The sequence below is a fragment of the Crocodylus porosus genome, unplaced genomic scaffold (assembly GCF_001723895.1).
Source record: "Crocodylus porosus isolate Cpor-Errol unplaced genomic scaffold, CroPor_comp1, whole genome shotgun sequence".
NCBI lineage: Eukaryota > Metazoa > Chordata > Crocodylia > Crocodylidae > Crocodylus > Crocodylus porosus.
Window position 1 is genome coordinate 2,796,476 of NW_017728934.1, and position 16,061 is coordinate 2,812,536.

General features: G+C 51.1%; 2 protein-coding genes across 3 annotated transcripts in view; one reads left to right on the forward strand and one right to left on the reverse strand.

The window, feature by feature from the left end:
• The window catches only part of PPIL1 (peptidylprolyl isomerase like 1), a 9,572-nt gene extending 5,499 nt beyond the window's left edge, over positions 1 to 4,073 (reverse strand). The window contains exon 1 of the mRNA XM_019546292.1: positions 4,054 to 4,073. The gene's annotated coding sequence lies outside the window, so the exon portion shown is untranslated. The remainder of the gene's footprint in view (positions 1 to 4,053) is intronic.
• Positions 7 to 16,061, forward strand: part of PSRC1 (proline and serine rich coiled-coil 1) — a 28,950-nt gene continuing 12,895 nt past the window's right edge. The window contains exons 1-7 of one of the 2 annotated variants that reach the window (XR_002103067.1): positions 7 to 41; positions 7,972 to 8,034; positions 9,033 to 9,090; positions 10,291 to 10,870; positions 11,755 to 11,908; positions 13,290 to 13,562; positions 15,836 to 15,926. Coding sequence is in view for 1 of the 2 variants with exons in the window: in XM_019546291.1 (XP_019401836.1) it covers positions 7,998 to 8,034; positions 9,033 to 9,090; positions 10,291 to 10,870; positions 11,755 to 11,908; positions 13,290 to 13,562; positions 15,836 to 15,930 (1,197 nt within the window). In the remaining variant the exon portion in view is untranslated. Of the gene's footprint in view, positions 42 to 7,971; positions 8,035 to 9,032; positions 9,091 to 10,290; positions 10,871 to 11,754; positions 11,909 to 13,289; positions 13,563 to 15,835; positions 15,931 to 16,061 lie in introns of those variants that run through there. The other variant, XM_019546291.1, reaches the window with a different exon arrangement.

Consider the following 16,061-nt stretch of genomic DNA (forward strand, 5'->3'; position numbering starts at 1 on the left):
CCACGCCCCCCCCGCTGGCCTGGCCGGAGCGCGCGGAGCTGGTGAGCGGGGCGGGGGGCCGGCTCTCCCCGTGCGGGCTGCCCTGGGCCCCTGCCAGAGCCGCAGCCTCTTCGTTTAAAACGGGGACGAGCGGCCCCCGGCCCTGGTGGAGGATCGAAGCAGCAGGGCCCGTCCCAGGCGCAGGTGAGTGACAGCTTTGCCCCTCATCAGAGCCTGCTAGAAGCCCCCCAAGACGGTCCGTAAGCAGGCAGCGGAAGCCTCCGAAGCGGAGCGCTGGGGCCGGCCGGGGCAGCCGTGGGGAGGGGGCAGAGCCGTGCAGGAAGCAGCCCGGCGGGGTCCCGGAGCGGGCAGCGGCCTGGAGCGACTTCTCGGTTGTTCTAGGCTAGACGGGGGAGAGGCCAGGTGGGGGGGCTCTTCCCGACTTGCTGCTTACAGCCAGGGAGGAAGGTTGAGAAGGGAAAACGTGGGTGATGGTGACCGTGAAGTGAGGTTGTCCAGGGAGGGGAGCTGCAGGAGGAAGATGCTGGATTTCAGCAGACGCGGGGGTCCTGGTGGGCAGGATCCCTTAGGTGGCAAGTCCAACTGGCTGTACTTCAAGGAGCCCCTTTTAAAAGGGCACAGGAGCGTGCTCTCCGGGCTGGAAGGGATCTTGAAGATCATCAAGTCCAGCCCCCCTGCCCCAGGGGCAGGAAGTCAGCTAGGGTCAGAGGCTCCCAAACATTTCTTGAATGAGTCCAGAGTAGGTGCCTGCACCACTTCTGGAGGGAGTCTGTTCCAGGTCTTGGGGGCTCAGACAGTAAAGACATTTTTCCTTGTGTCCAGCATAAAATGGTCTTGAAGGAGTTTTTGGTCCTTGCTATCTCTTGGGGCGCTCTGGTGAACAGATGTTCCCCCTGGTCCTGGTGCACACCCCTTGTTTAATGGCAGATTGGGAAAGCCAACAGGCGACCAGTCTGGCTAGACAGCAGTCTCTTCAGCCAGTTGAAACTCAAGGGGGGGGGGAAGAATAAGCTTGATCAAAATACTAGGGAAGGGTAGAAAAGTATTGCATAAGCAGAAAATAAGGAAAGTCAAGGCATGATTTGAGAAGGAGCTGGCGAGGGACATAAGAGGCAATAAAAAAGGATTCTGCAAGTATGTCAAGAGGAAGATCAAAGAAACTGTAGGTCCCTTACAGAATACAGAAGGCAACCTAGTTATGTAGGATGTGGAAAAGGCTGAAGTATTTAATGCCTTCTTTATTTCAGTCTTCACAAATAGAGGCAGCTACCAGATGACAAGCAGAGTTGGCAGCAGAGATGAAGGAAGGAGTCAGGCAGCCTAAGGTAATGGTAGAACAGGTAAGGAATTAGAGACACGATAAGGATGTGCCGTAGTGTAGTGGAGGAATTAGCCGAGATAACTTCAGAGCCATTGGCTATCCGAGACCGCGTGGAGGTTGGGTGGGGTCCCAGATGACTGGGGAAAAAAAGGACAAATACAGTGCCCATCTTTAAGAAGGGGAAGGAGGAGGAACTGGGGAATTACAGCCCAATCCACCTGCCCTTGATACTTGGGTGGAGTTGCAGGCCCTCTGGAGGGTAGGCTAGGTTCCAAGATGAGCAGAATAGACTGGAGTCAGACAAAATTCAGCAAAGACAAAGTTCAGGGTCCTTCACTTGGGGTAGAATGAATTGCATGCACAAAATATAGACTGGGGAGTGACTGGCTAGGCTGCACCACTGTAGAAGGACCTGGGGGTTACAGTAAACCATAAGCTGAATATCAGCCAACAGTGTGCTCTTGTAGCAAAAAAGAGCCAACTGGATTATATAAGCTGGAGTCACTTGCAAATCAAAGGAAGCAATTCATCCACTCTATTCAGCATTGGTGTGGTCTTCCCTGAGGGCTGTTCTCAAGTTTGGGGCCCCTCACTTCAAGAAAGATGTCTACAGCTTGGAAAGAGTCCAGAGCAGAGTGAAGAGTTATTAGAGCCTGGGAAGTATGACTTATGGGAAAAGACTAAAAGAGCTTGGGTTATGTAGTCTGGAGAAGAGAAAACTGGCGGGGATTGGATAACTGTTTGCAACTAGTCAAATCTGGAGGGAATATAGATTGGCTTTTCTTTGTGGCCGTAGGCAATAGGCTCAAGCTGCAGTAGAGGAAGTTTAGTTGGAGGTTAGTCAGAAAGTTCCTCCTATGTGGGTGGTCAAGCATTGGACCGGGCACCTAGAACAGTTGTGGACTTTCTCTCCCTGGAACTTTTCAAGAGCTGGTTGAACAGACGCTTGGCTGGGATGGTTTAGTCAGGGACAATCCTGCCTTGAGTGGAAGGCTTGTCTAGATGTCCTTATGAGGTCCCTGCCATAAACCTAGGAATTTAGCCTTTTTGCTGAGATGTATGCTCTTCTCCAGTAGTGTTGGCAGCCAGAATTTTCCAAAACATTTTGTGGTCCTTGGCTACTGTTCTCTTTAGGCTGCTTAACTTGAATTCAAGTATTATAGCCTCTAGCTTCTGCAGGTTATACAACAATATTCGTAGGAGACGGGGTCGTCTTATCCCCTTATTTTATGCAGTCCATAAGTACTGATCTCCTGGCAAATTGACAAGGTAGCACTTGATTGGGAAAGAGAGAAAAAATGAACATACTAAAACCAGAAGAATGTGTTGTTCTTCTATACTGTCCATCTCAAGATCTCAAAGCATCCTGTATACATTATTAAAGTTGTCTTGCAACACCCAAAAAAAGTAGGCAGAGAAGTAGTGACCTCCCAAGGCCACACAAATGGTCTGTTGTGGAGCCAGAGAAAAGAAGCTGTGCTTCTAGTTGTTATCTATATTTATTTTCAATTAAAACAGTGATATTTTGATTATTTTAAAAAAAGGCCAAGACAGATTTTTCTTACATGATAAGGTTAAATTCATAGACTCTAAATTAGGTCAATTCTCAAATCTCTACTCTGGCGAAAGAGAAGAAAGTGTTTTCCATTCTGCTCTGAGTCATACAAAATAGCTGCCTCTTGTATGGCCTGTCCAGAAGAGAGCTGCTGCTTCTGTACAATTACAGGTGGCAGAGAGCTGACTAAAGATGTTGGAAATAAAGCTAGTCCAAAGAGGTATAGCAAATAATGGAAGAGGGATTAATAAGCACATGAAAGTGGTACTTCTTGCCCAGGGGAAACATAAGTGTTTCATCCCTTCTTAGAGGGAATCCCTCACCTGTCAAAGACTTAAGCTGGCTCTTGTGCAGAAAGATGTAGCAAGAGAAGTAGCAGGAAAGAACAGAAAGCCAGTTAGAGAAGTTAGGGAAGAGCTGTGTAACAGACTGGCCTTTAGGGTTGGGTCTCAGTGCCAGCCACCTGCCAATTCAGAGCTAAGCCTCTATCTCACTCGCCTGCCACACCTTGATGGAAATAAGATTGCTGTTCCTAAGGCGGGAGGCTTCCCATTGCTCTCCCTCCCGATGCTAAGGGACTTGATACATGCACCAACCTCTCCTTACGTATGTCCCATGCCTCACTGATATTGGTTCTCACATCTGGTCTTTCTATATTATCACATGCAGTATTTCCCTATTCACAATTCAGTAATTCTGCCCCTCATTAGGGCTACTCATCTCTACCACCCTCAACTGGGCCATTTATGTACTGACCACTTCACTGGGTCTTCTGCCCCTCCTCTGTGCCACTTCACTATCACTCAGCCCCCTCTCTGGGCCTTCTGCCCCCCTCCTAGGGCCACACTCTCTCTGCCCCCTCACTGGGGTCTTCCATGCTGTGGGGCTCAGGTGGCTGCTGCTATGCCTGGCCCCCTACACTGGGCACAGGCAGTCCCAATGCTGCGCTTGCCTGACCCCACTCTCCTCTGGTATTGTAACCTGCCCTCAGGCAGTGGCTGGGGTTTTCAAGTACCCCTCCTCACCTTTCACCGGGGAAGCAAATGACCTGGCATTTCTTGGGGACTCCCCTGCCACAGGAAGTCCCACCAGGCCACCCTTCCTTGGCAGGATGCAGTTTCAGGTCATACCGAGGACCAGGAGTCTCCTGCCATCCCCATAGCTCCTGCCCTTACTGCCAAGATATTCCAGAAGCAGCTCAGCCTGATGTTACCCATTAGCCTGCTCAGCTCAGACTACTGCTTCCCTCTGAGGACCTGGGTTAAAAAGGAGACTGCTCTGCCCCCTCAGCCAATCCCAGGGCCCTCTTGGGGTCATGTGCTACCTTGAGGCTAGCACCCACCTGCGGGATGCTCCACTGCCAACTTGAAACCTTAAAGTGGCAGGCATGGCAGATGCCCTGCTACAAACTGTTTCATATCATTCTTGACAAGATGGGGGGGATGTCAGAGCTTCTTTCTTCTTGAAAGCACAGAAGTGAATTTCTTTTTGTATGAGACTGCATGTAATTCTTGTAGAAAGCTTTCAAAGAGTAGATACACTAGGTCTAGAGGCTGAGTGGAAATTATAGCTCTTAAAAACTGTAGTGAGGATTGTGTAAATACTCTACCAAACCAGAGTAAGATAGACTATGATTCCTTTTCCTCCCTTTCACAAAGCATTGCTACAGCTGCTTATGGCCATTAGGGTTTGAATGTCAAAGAAATAGTTCTTAATGGCCAGAAAAGTGGTTAATCTGAAAACAGACCCTTTTAACTCCATCCATCTAGTTCCTACAGCTTTGTGTATCGTATGCGGTCCCAAGAAAAGAACCCCACTTAGCTCTACAAGCTGCCCTCCTGTGTCACTCTTTTTCCCTTCAAGTGGCAGGGGAGAAGAGATGCTGCTGCAGTGGGCCTAAGCAAGGGGAGAAGAGAAAAAGTGAAACTCAAATGTACAAATTGGGGGGAAAAAAAGGGAGAAAAGCCAAGGTTTGTTCACTCTTACGGATGCTCCGTTTCTTGTGACAACAATCAGCAAAAAAATTCCTGTAAAGCTCCATCATGAATTTGCTAGTGCCCATTAACCTACAGCAGTTCTTAATGGCATCATGGGGTCTTAGCAGCTCTCTGCCAGCAGACTTGGAGAGTTCTTACACGCAGCGCAGTCCCTGCCTTCTCATTGTGATAATTGCCACCACTTTTTAAATTGTTATGCAAGAAGTAGAGCGGACAGGAAATAAGGCTAGAAATGCCATAGCAATTGCTACATGTTAGCTATGAATATTGATATGCAATAGTAATGGGAACACTGTGACCTGCTCTAGAAGAGGAAATTATTCTACATTAGCTTGCAGGACTTCCCAGGAGAACACCTTAATCCAACTTTTTTTGGGGTCAGTGGGAAGTTTATAAAGCACCTACAGTGCTTGAATGTAATGGGAGCAGTATAGGAACTCAACACAATGGCTTCCCCACTAAGTGCATCTGAATACACACTAGGAAGATAGTGGGAGTGAGATGTTAGCTTCACAGATCTTGGATCCTTGTCTCCATTATGCTGAAAACCTTGTGTTGCTAGGCTGGGAACTAGAAATTAAAAAAAAAAAAGGGAGGGGGGGGTTAAAGAGCTTTTCTACACTGATTAAAGTGGATTCAAAGCCTTGCCTTGGAGTTAGGTGATCTGAAGGGAGAGCAACCACACACTAGGAGCATATATATGCCTTCCATGTGGGGTTTGCAGCATGCTTAGCAGTTGAGGAGCAATTGTCTTTCACCCTTCTGCATCCCCCCTGCCCTACCAGACTGAGCATCAGCAGTGTTCAAGTTACACACTCCTATCCCAATGGGCCGGCCAGCCCAAAGCAGCACTTACCTCAAGCGAGGGACCTGCATTTGAACACGGTTTGGGGTGCATCTGCACCAAGGGGCTGCAGCACATTGGTGCACCTTGAGATCCTTTCAAGGGCACCACACACTTTTACCACTCCTAGGTCTGTAAACACGACACATGAGAGAAACCCAGAGGTCCCAAATAGGAATCCACAGCGTTAAAAACATTCTGACCTGTTTCCAAAAGGCCTTTGATTTTCCAAAAGGCCTTTGATCTAGTATCCCATGATGTCCTCCCAAGAAAACTGGAGGATTATGGGCTTAACTCTGAGACAGTCAGGTGGGTAAAAAACTAGCTGCAGCATAGGACTCGGAGAGTTGTAGTGAACAGACCTGTGTCATCCTGGCAAGAAGTGGGCAAGGGTGTCGTGCAGTGGTCAGTGCTCAGTTCAGTACTTTATTAATGATTTGGATGTGGGGGTGAAGAGCTCACTGGCCAAGTTCACAGACGACACCAAGTTATGGGGAAGCGTGGTAATGCTCGAAGATGAGCTACAGTTACAGGTGGACCTAGGCAGGATAGCGAGTTCAGAACCTGATGAAGTTCCACTTTGAGAAATGTAAAGTGCTCCATCTTGGGACAGGCAACCCCCAACACACTTACAGGCTTGGTGGCACCAAACTGACCAGCACACCATGAATGAAGGGGACCTGGGGGTCATAATGGACCACAGTATGAATTTGGGCCGGCAGTGCGATGCTGTAGCCAGTAGGGCAAATAATACTCCAGCATGCATCAATCAATGCATCTCCAGCAAAGCCAAGGAGGTGACTCTTCCACTCGACTCAGCACTGGTGAGACCGCAGCTGGAGTACTGCGTCCAGTTCTGAGCACCACACTTTAATAAGGACATGGACAAGCTTAAGAGAGTCGGAAGAGCCACCCGTATGATCATGGCAAGTCATATGAGGAAAGGCTGAGGGATCTGGGACTCTTCAGCCTGAAAAAAGAAGACTGAGAGGGGACCTGGTACCAGCTTACCGCTACACCAGGGGAGTACATCAAGGGCTCGGTGAGCAACTGTTCCCCAGGGCACCTGAGGGGAAAAACCAGGAGTAATGGCCACAAACTCCTGGAAGATCGAATCAGGCTCAACTTAGGAAAAACTTCACAGTTAGGGTGTCCAGACTGTGGAATAGGCTCCCTCCAGAGATGGTGCAATCATCTACCCTGGAAATCTTCAAGAGGAGACTGGACAGTTACCTTGCCTTGCTGGGGAGATCTGACCCCAGTTGTTTTTCCTGCTTGGTGCAGGGGGCTGGGCCCGATGATCTCCCAAGGCCCCTTCTGGCCTTACAATCTATGAAACAACAAAAAACATTGCTCTATAAATTTTTCCATAGTCAAAAAGTGAGTGAAAGCAAAGAGCAGGTTCTGTGGGGTGCCTTGAGTTGAGGTGTTTTGAGCCTAAAAAAGTTGAGAACCACTGTTCTATCTACACCATCATTATGGCAGTGACTGCAGCTCATCCCCAGGCTGGTTTGAAATCGGCCAGCTCTGACATGGCTGGCAATGTAGCCTTGTGGCACATAGCTGCAAAAGGCCCTGAGAGCAGGGCAGGTTTTTGGCACTTAATCTGCAGCAGTCCCGCACTGCTGCAGCTACGCAGTTCCTGGTATCTGAGCTAGGTTCGTTAAAGGTATCCTGTATGTATCTACATGAGCTGCAGGTATAGCAGCGACTGTTGTATAAGCACCCAAATAAACTAACATTGCAGTGAGGATGAGCCCAAAAAGCCACTCTAAGAGGGAGTTGTGGGGCTGGGCTGGGCTGAGCTATTCTCAGCCATCTTGGCAAGCCGGTTGATATAGATCAGTTCTGTGCAGGAGGCAGAAGGATTGGGACTTCCCCTGATCCAGGGGAATCCACTGTTTCATAGTGGATTACCACGGTTGTTGCCCAGAGGGATCAGCATTGCAGTCTGAGCTTAAGTCCTGCCAACTCAGGTGATCACAGCAAAAACTCAAGCAGCTGCCATCTAGTACCAGTCTGGGACTGGGAGAATCGTGTTCTCTTCCCAGGAAGGAGATGACAGACCAGCTGTAAGGAGGCAGCGTTCGAACAGCAGGAGGAGTTGGGAAACAGTTAGCCGAGTAACTAACACCTATAAGGATAGGCTTGTTCTTGGTTTGGATCAGCTGTGACAGTACAAAAAAAGATCTTTGCCATCTGCTTGGGGCAAGAGCATTGATTTAATTAACACTTCCCTGCATTTTGCTTTTAGATCAATCCTGGCCTGTTTTCACTGTGATGCTTCCTGAGAAGATGGAGACATCCAGACAGGAAGGTAAGGGATTCAAGTGAGGTTGTGCGTTTTGCACTGATTTGTGTGTGGCGCTGCGTGTGGAAACAACAAGTCTCTTCTGCATTTACTCCATTTTGTTCCATTCTGAGAACCAAACCCTGGAGCTTTCTTTGTGCCATTAGGTTGGGGATGCTGAGTTTGCCTGAATTAGTTTTAACCACCTGCTAACCACCTAAACACCAACTAACTCAAGCTACATGCATGCCTTGGAAATCCTCATCACCATTTTCCCTTCTCACCACACAGGGCAGGTCATGTTCCCCTTCAGGAAGGGCAGCCTATAGTACTCATGTACACGTGCCATCTGCAATGCTTAGGGCCAAACTGGGGGTATGAGGAGGGCTAAGAGACAACCAAAGATATGAGCAGCTGTGATTAAAATGCACCTGTCTGTGAAGGGCTCTTTAATGTAGATGGACCCTGGACCCAAATTCAGTTTTCCCATTAGACAGGTAGAGAGCACCTGTGCAGCTAAGCTGTGTATGTTAAGGGCAATTTAGGTACTTATGGGGCTTTTAGACACCCACAGGGAAGAGAGAACACCAAATCACCAGAAAAGGAGAACAACAGGCCCCTCCTACTTTTAACCCAGCTGCCTAGTGGACCTACAGATCACCTTTCCTTTAAGTGGATTTGTGTCTGCTCAGCCCTTCCAGAAACCAGGTGCAAATCCCTAGCCAATGTATATCAACGCAACTCCACTGAAGTCGGTGTTGTTACACTCATCCACACTATTGGAGAATCTAGTCCCAAGGCCGTCAAATCTCTCCTTTCCGTAATCCTCCATCTGCAAGTCGGTAATACAGCTGGATCGGGAGGCTGAATTATTGAATTCTTGAGGCACTCAATAGTGTAACGTGTTGGGCTGTGCGACGGCTTTGCTAGAATACTGCCTCACGAGCCATGAAAGGCACCCAGACTGCAAGATGGGGGCACCGGATCAATTCCAGCACAAGTAATGGCGTCCCGTTTCTTTACAGAGGTACAGTTTATAACTGATGAGAAATTTGACTTTGGTCAGCTCTCCCCTTCTGACAGGTAAGACGGATGGGCCGCATCCTCAGCTGGTGTAAATTGACTTGGCCTCATTGCAGCCAATAGAACTGTGCCGATTTAAGCCAGTTGAGGATCTACCCCATGATCCTTTTCCCCCTACTGGTTTTTTTTTGCTCCTTGCACACATGAAAGTCCTCCCACGTTTGTGCTTATGCCAAGAAGTGCCAGGAAACCAGATTGACTAATGGGTGATCAGACATGTTCCACATTAGCTTTGTGTTACTCCGGCTCTGTTCTCCCAGGGGCTGGTGGGGAAGGGGAACTTTGGCTTGGGCTCGACAGGATCAGGAGGAGACAGTTCACTGGGTTTGGGTTGCTTTAATATAGTTTACCCCCCTCCCATTCCTCCTCCCCCCTGAAAAGAGTCCCCAGGCTTTATATCATGAAATGGATGTAGAGCAGGGGCTGGCAGAGTCCAGCCCACCAGCCAGATTAGGCCCACGGTGGACTCCATTTCCTAGCAGCCTCTGCCCACATCGCTGGAGCCAGTTTCCATGGAGGCCCCAGGCATAGCAGGACCGTGAGGCCAGGGTTTCTGTGGAGACTGGCCCCAGCAGCACTGGCAGGGTGGGCATCTGGGCAGGGAGCTGCACCAGAGCCAGGATCTTGCGGTGGTGACTGCATGGTCCAGAGCCAGGGCAGAGCCACAATCTGCTGCCTGCACACGCACCCCCCTCGCCCTCCCACCTGATAGCTCCTGCCACCCCACTTTTGCTGGCAAGATGGCAAATCTTTGTGGACTGGATCCAGCCGACAGGCTACAGGTTGCTAATCCCTGCTCATGGTGCCTGAACCTGCCAGCATAAATACAAACCACTTCTCTTCATGAGCACCAGTCATATTATTAGTAAAGTGACTTCTGAGCCTGGGCTCAGGATCAGGTCTTCAAGTCCTGAATCGCTGCAGGCAGGCCTATAACACCTGTCAGATCAGATGCATGTATGGGAGCCAAAAGGACACATCAGGTCCCAGCAGGCATTTTAAACCTGTGGAGGGGAGTCAGGCAGGTTATAACTAGCTCCAATCAGTACTCGGCTGGGCTGTAACCAAGTAGCATCCAGAAAGGTATAAAATACCTTCCTGCTCCTGCCTGCAGAATAAACCTTGCAGATTTGTGTGCTGGAGGATGGGGACTGTCCCCTTCACCCAGGTGCTGGTAGCATTTGGTTCTCACCCCTGCAGCCGGGAGGAAGAATGCCTTGGTGCGGAGGAAAAGGAGGAAGTCTCTGCTGGACCTGTCCAGCAGGTTGAAAGATTCGTGGCGCAAAGAATTGACCCGAATGTCGTGAAGGAGGAGGGCATTGGCCCCAGAAGAGAGCACCAGGTAAACTGGAGCCCATTGAGCCCTGAGAAGTTGGAGGAGATTGTGAAGGAGGCCAACTGGCTGGCCACGCAGCTGGAGAGGTGCCACCTGCCGAAGGAGAACGCCCGGGCCTCACCCCGGGAGGAGACGGAGCTGAGCCTCGGCGGGGAGCCCCGAGCCCCCATCAGGTTCTTGTCCAAGGAGCGGAAGAGTCCCAGAAGCCCCCGGCGCGAGACCTTCGTGGTGAAGAACAGTCCTGTCAGGGCGCTGCTGCCTACAGTGGAGCTGGGGACGCTCCTCTCAAAAGGGAAGAGCCCTTCTCCCCGCACCGCCGTGGCACCAGCTCACGCCCGGCTCCGACACAGAGCGAGCAGCCGCCTGGCTGGGGGTGAAAGGCCCCGGAAGGAATCGACCCCCAGCAAGGCGCAGCCCCCACAGAGACTGGCCGGCAGTAAGCAGGTAGGTTAGCCACTGGGAGGGGATGTTGCTGGGGCACCGGTCTCTAGGCCTGCTAATTGCTCTCCCTTGTCTTAGTGCATGCGAATGGTGGCTTAGTTTGGAAACCAGCCCCTTCCCTTTTCCCTTCTGGAAAGCAGAGCTTCTCTCCCCACCTTACCACCAAGCTGCTGCTCCCCTCGCTTTCCTTAGCTTCCCAGCAAGTAGGGCCAGTGCCTCCCTGCTGTTGCTCAGAGCTCCTTTAGTGTGGCATGGACCTGGTGCCCATCAGCTTTCGGCTGCACACACTTTCCTCTTGCAACTGCAAAACCAACCAGCAGCTTCTCATTTCAAAGTGCAGTTGCTTGGGAAAGAGCTCTGAGCAGCAGCACAGCTTGGCTACAGCCTCAGGCAGATGGGGCAGCCTCCAGGTGCTTCATCCTCACAGCTGTATGAGCAAGAAACTCTGACTTAAGAAAAGAAGGCCTGAATTCTGCCTGAACCATTGGCTTTTGGCCCAGCACAGTCTGTCTGCCAGGGGTGGGTCACTGAATGGATTTTCAAACCACGACTTAGCCACTTTGCAGAGCGCAAAATATTTGTTCTCAGTTCCCCTCCCTCAGAGAGACAAATCCATTCTCTGTGTGTGAATTCTCTCCTCTTGGTGAAATCTGGAAGCTCAAATACATCTGGAAGCTCAAATACACCCAAATGCTCAACTCCAACTGCTCCAAGGCTTAAAAGTGAGGACATGGAGCCCAACAGAGCCTGCCACAGAGCAGGCCTTTGAAGCCACTGGCAGCATATCTGCTTGAATCATTTAAATGAGCAAAGCCTGAGGAGCAAACTCCCACTTCACTTGGTCCAGTTATAGGCTGACCTCACTTTACCCTTTCTCACTGCATTAGCTGAGCTTCCAGGACAACCCCAACAGACGCACATCGCCTTCAATAAGAGTGAAAGAAGCAAGAGGACCCAGGTCGTCGCCCACCCAGCCCCGTCTCAAGCCGGAGCTTTCCTCACCCCGAGGGAAAGCAGAGTCCCTGCAAATTGTTAATACAGGTAACCAGGCTTCCAAGGCCAGGCTCCACGGGGTGGGGAGAAATGGTCTGCCTCCTGAGCAGGGCAGATTCTGCTCTCTGCACCCCGAGTGAGCTGCAGGGGCATGTTCTGCATCCCCTAGCATTGAGTAGCACAAGCCTGGGCAGCCTTTGCATGTATGTGGCAGATGAAGGAGGGAGCAAGGAACATGGTGGCAGATCAGGCAGGGGCCAGAAAACAGAGCAACCGATTCAGCAGAGGAAGGGGATCAGAGGCACTCGAAGGACACGGGGCTTAATTTGTGGCATGCCTGCCAAAGATTGCCCCCCAGCACCTTAGCATACTAATGGCATTGGGGGCAGGGTGGAGTGAAGCCTCCCTTGCACCCCTACAGACTGGCTTAGGTTCAGCAGCTCCAGCACTCCTGGGTGAAGACAGCGCAGCATACGCAGTGCCTCAGTGAGTTTCCACCAAGCGCTGCACTGAGACTGGTGGCTCGTTTGTAATTCCCCATCACCGCTGTGGCATCTCCATGCATGTAAGCCTTTCCCATCCAGCAGGGATCAAGCTCCATCTAGTGTCCAGCTTGGGGAAGAGCCTTCATTTGGTGGGGAGAAAGAATGGGCTTTTATTGCTTGGAAAAAAATCCACCCTCCCAACGTGGAAATGGGATTCTAGGGCATGATGGCCAAGGCTGTGGGCTGTGCTGTATTCAGCTCCCAACCAGCACAGCCAACACAGAGACAGCAATTGCTCCAAGACCAGAAACATGTCCTCCAATTTTTGGGGACCAGCTGTGTGTTTCCAGCCCTAGGATCAAGTCCTTCCATCTGCCTCAATTATCCAGTTCTGGATAGAAGGGGAGGCAGACCTCTGCAGTTAGCAGCAGCACCAGGTACTTGACCCCCAGGGAATCATTGAGCTCCCAGGTGTCAGTGCTACGGGCTGTGGCTGCCTCTGCTTGTGCGTAGAGCACTGCCCCAGCAGATGGGAAAGAGCTCCTTAACAGTGGCTACAGTCTTTTGTGGGATGAGCCGCTAAGCTAGAACCTGAGCAACAGGAGTCAGCCACTGAACTGGAAGCAGAATAATGGTCTTAAGGGAATAAGGCTCATCTCAAGGGAATCAGTACAAAAAGCCTCTCCTGCTCCAGCCCATTGGGCAGCGAGCAATGTGGCTGTGCTCTCTTTGGCCAGGGGAGATGAGTGCCAGGGGAAAGGGGTGGAGGGTCAGGGACTGTAATTGCTAAGGGGAGGACTCATGCTTTAAGTGTGAGTTGGTACAAGTGACTAAGGGGAGGGCAGGTGCTCCCCCAAAAGGGAGACAAGCTGGTGGGAAGCTTGAGTGAATCCAAATGTCACATCCAGCCCTTCAAGCTCACCCCCTTCTCTTTCTGCGTTCAGGTCCAGCTAAGCTCTGTGGGAGCAACTCCTCCCAGCTCCCAACCAGCTCCAGACCCACTGCAACATCCACCTGCCAGGCGCGGGCTAGGAGCACAGCCATCCCCATCCCTGCCAGCCGCCTCCCAGTGCCCACCGCTGTTCCCAAACCAGCCAGCCGAGTTATTTCCCTGAGCCAGGCTGCAGTGCCAAGGAAATCCAGCCAGCCACAGCTCCTGGGCCAGGGGTCTGCTGGGGCAAAGGGGCTCCTGAGGCCCAGTGCATCCGGACAGCGAGGTGAGAAGTGGTTTTGGGAGCCAAAGCACGTGGATTTCTTGGAGGGGTGACAGCTCAGGCTGGCGAGCTGAAGGCTCCAGTGCTGGGCTGCATGAGCCACCTGTAATAGGACGCAGGTGTGTAGGTGGTGGTAGCACCCCCAGTGACTTCACTAGTCCTGTTCTACCCCACTCCTGCCTCCCAGGGTATCACCCTGAGGTCTTATCTGCCACATGTTGCTGGCAAAGTGATACAATTAGGGATACTGCCCTCAGAGATCAGTAAGCTTTGGGTGCTTCACCTGTTCCTGCTCCTCATCAGGCTCTATTCCCTGTCCCTAGCAGAACCCCTCCTCTTCCCCTTAGTACCAGGCAGAAATGGCTACTATTTCAGGCTCCAGGCCTTTGATAGCCCTCTGTTCCACTTCCCCTTGGCACTAGGCCCTGGCACTGCCTGTGACACCAGTTGTAGCCCTGCAGGCCCTTGCCAGGGCCCTACAAGCTCCTGCATAGCCACACCTATGCCTTGCAGGTCTTGCTCTAAATGCCTTCACTGGACACTCTGGCCCTATACCACCTTCAGCCCACAGGGTCCCTGACCCTCACAGGGCTGCACTTTTGCTCCCAGCCATACCCAAACTTCCAAATTGTCTAAGTTTGTAAAAAGAGACACAAATCACTTCTCTTCTTTCTCCAGGACCATGCAAACGCCTACCCTCCATTAAGTAATCCTCCCTCCAGCTTTCCCAGATACCTGAGCTTGTCTCTGTGCCACTTTCTAGCTCTTCTCACAGCAAGGTTCAGGGCTGAACTGACTACTCTGGCTTAGGAGCCAAGGTTTATGCTCCCCTGAGCTCCACCCCTTCTGGGCATAGCCTCCACTGACCCTCCACAGGGCTCTTCCCTTTTACTTAATGAGTAGTTGCCCTTGTGCTGCAGTTTGAGCAATTAAGCTGCAGGCATTGCCTTCTTACCTGCTTGGAGCTCTGCCCTTCGTGCTTGTGGCCATGCAGCTAGCTTTTTAGTCCCTCACTGCCTTGTAGCTCCTATCTTTAGCTTCTGGCTGCTTACTTTCCTGCAGCTGTTCCTACTTTAGTTGCCTATTATGTTGCAGCCCTCTAATGCAAAGGGAGCTTCTTATTCTCTCAGCAGCAGGGGCTAGGGGAGCTTCCTACACTACCCTTCTCCCCTGGGACCTCTCTCTCTCTCTTCAAATCCTGGATGACTTTCCAGGATTTGAACAATGAGGGCAGATAGCTACAATCCAGGGGCTACAGCTTTGTCCTGGGATCCTGCTGTAGGCTCTTCCCCTTTGCTCCATCCCTTGTGTCATGTTCACAATGGAAGCACCTCTCTGCATCTTTAACATAATCTAAGCTAGCAGCTCTAACCCCGGCATCTTCAACGCTCTGGCCCTTGCTCCTGAGAGCTGCCTCTCTGTCTTCAAGCAGTTCCTCTATCTGCTAGTCACTACAAAGTCTCTTACTGCTCTTGCTTCCCCTTGACGCTAGGCCCTGGCACTGCCTCTCTGACACCAGTGCCTGCTGTGAATTGGTCTCTATTAGACACTTGAATTGGGGGCACTAGAGCAGTGAGGTTCACAGGCAGTGGAGATGGGTCTGACACTGGTTCAGTATATGCCCGTGGGCCAGTCACACCCTCTCTTCCCTTCCCCCCCATGCCTCAGTTCCTCACTTGAACTCTGGGGATAATATTGATTAATAGACACGAGAGGGCTGGGAGGGAGCTTACCATTGGCCTACATCTCCTGTGCTGCATCCTGTTCTTCGTTGGCAAGGAGGGGTGATACAGAAAAGGCCTTGGTGTCTTGTGGAAGGTGAATGTCCACAGGGGAACCCACCCACAGAGGAGAATGGGGCATGAGGCATAGCGGGGGCATGTTGAAATTGAAATGTTTCAGCTTTCAGGCATTTAAGGAAAAATCAAATAATCTTTGAAGCAGGTGCTTTGTACCAAGGATTTCATTTAGTGGAAAACCCAAACTTCTGTCAGAAACCAGTTGTATGGAAGATCATTCCCCATGCTCTATCCTAGGCTCAGTGGTACTGATGGGGAATTCCCTGTAGGGTCAAGCTCTGTGAACAAGAGGATTTGGCAGGTCAATGTGCCAGGCAGAATACAGAGGTGTCCAGGGTCCCTGGGGCACAGGCCAGGTCAAGTCCAGGGGGCTGGTATTATGGGCAGCCATGTCACAGTATCCTTGCATTGCTTGTCTGCTAGATGCTTGGCTTGATGAGGCTGTGGGTCATGCTGATCTTCCCTTTCCTTCCCCAGTCTCTGTAACCCAGCGGACAACCCCTCAAGGTGCTCTCCGCAGCAGCAAGCTAGAGCCACCTAAGAAGGTGACTGTAGCCAGCCGCCCAAGGTAAAGTTTTACCATTCTTCTCTCCAGGGCATGACTTTGGCTTGGAGTCTTTACTCAAAGCCACCCACCCATTCCTTCCTTCCATGCTGGACAGCAGTGGGATACTGTTCAATGTAAATGTTAACTTGGTGTGAA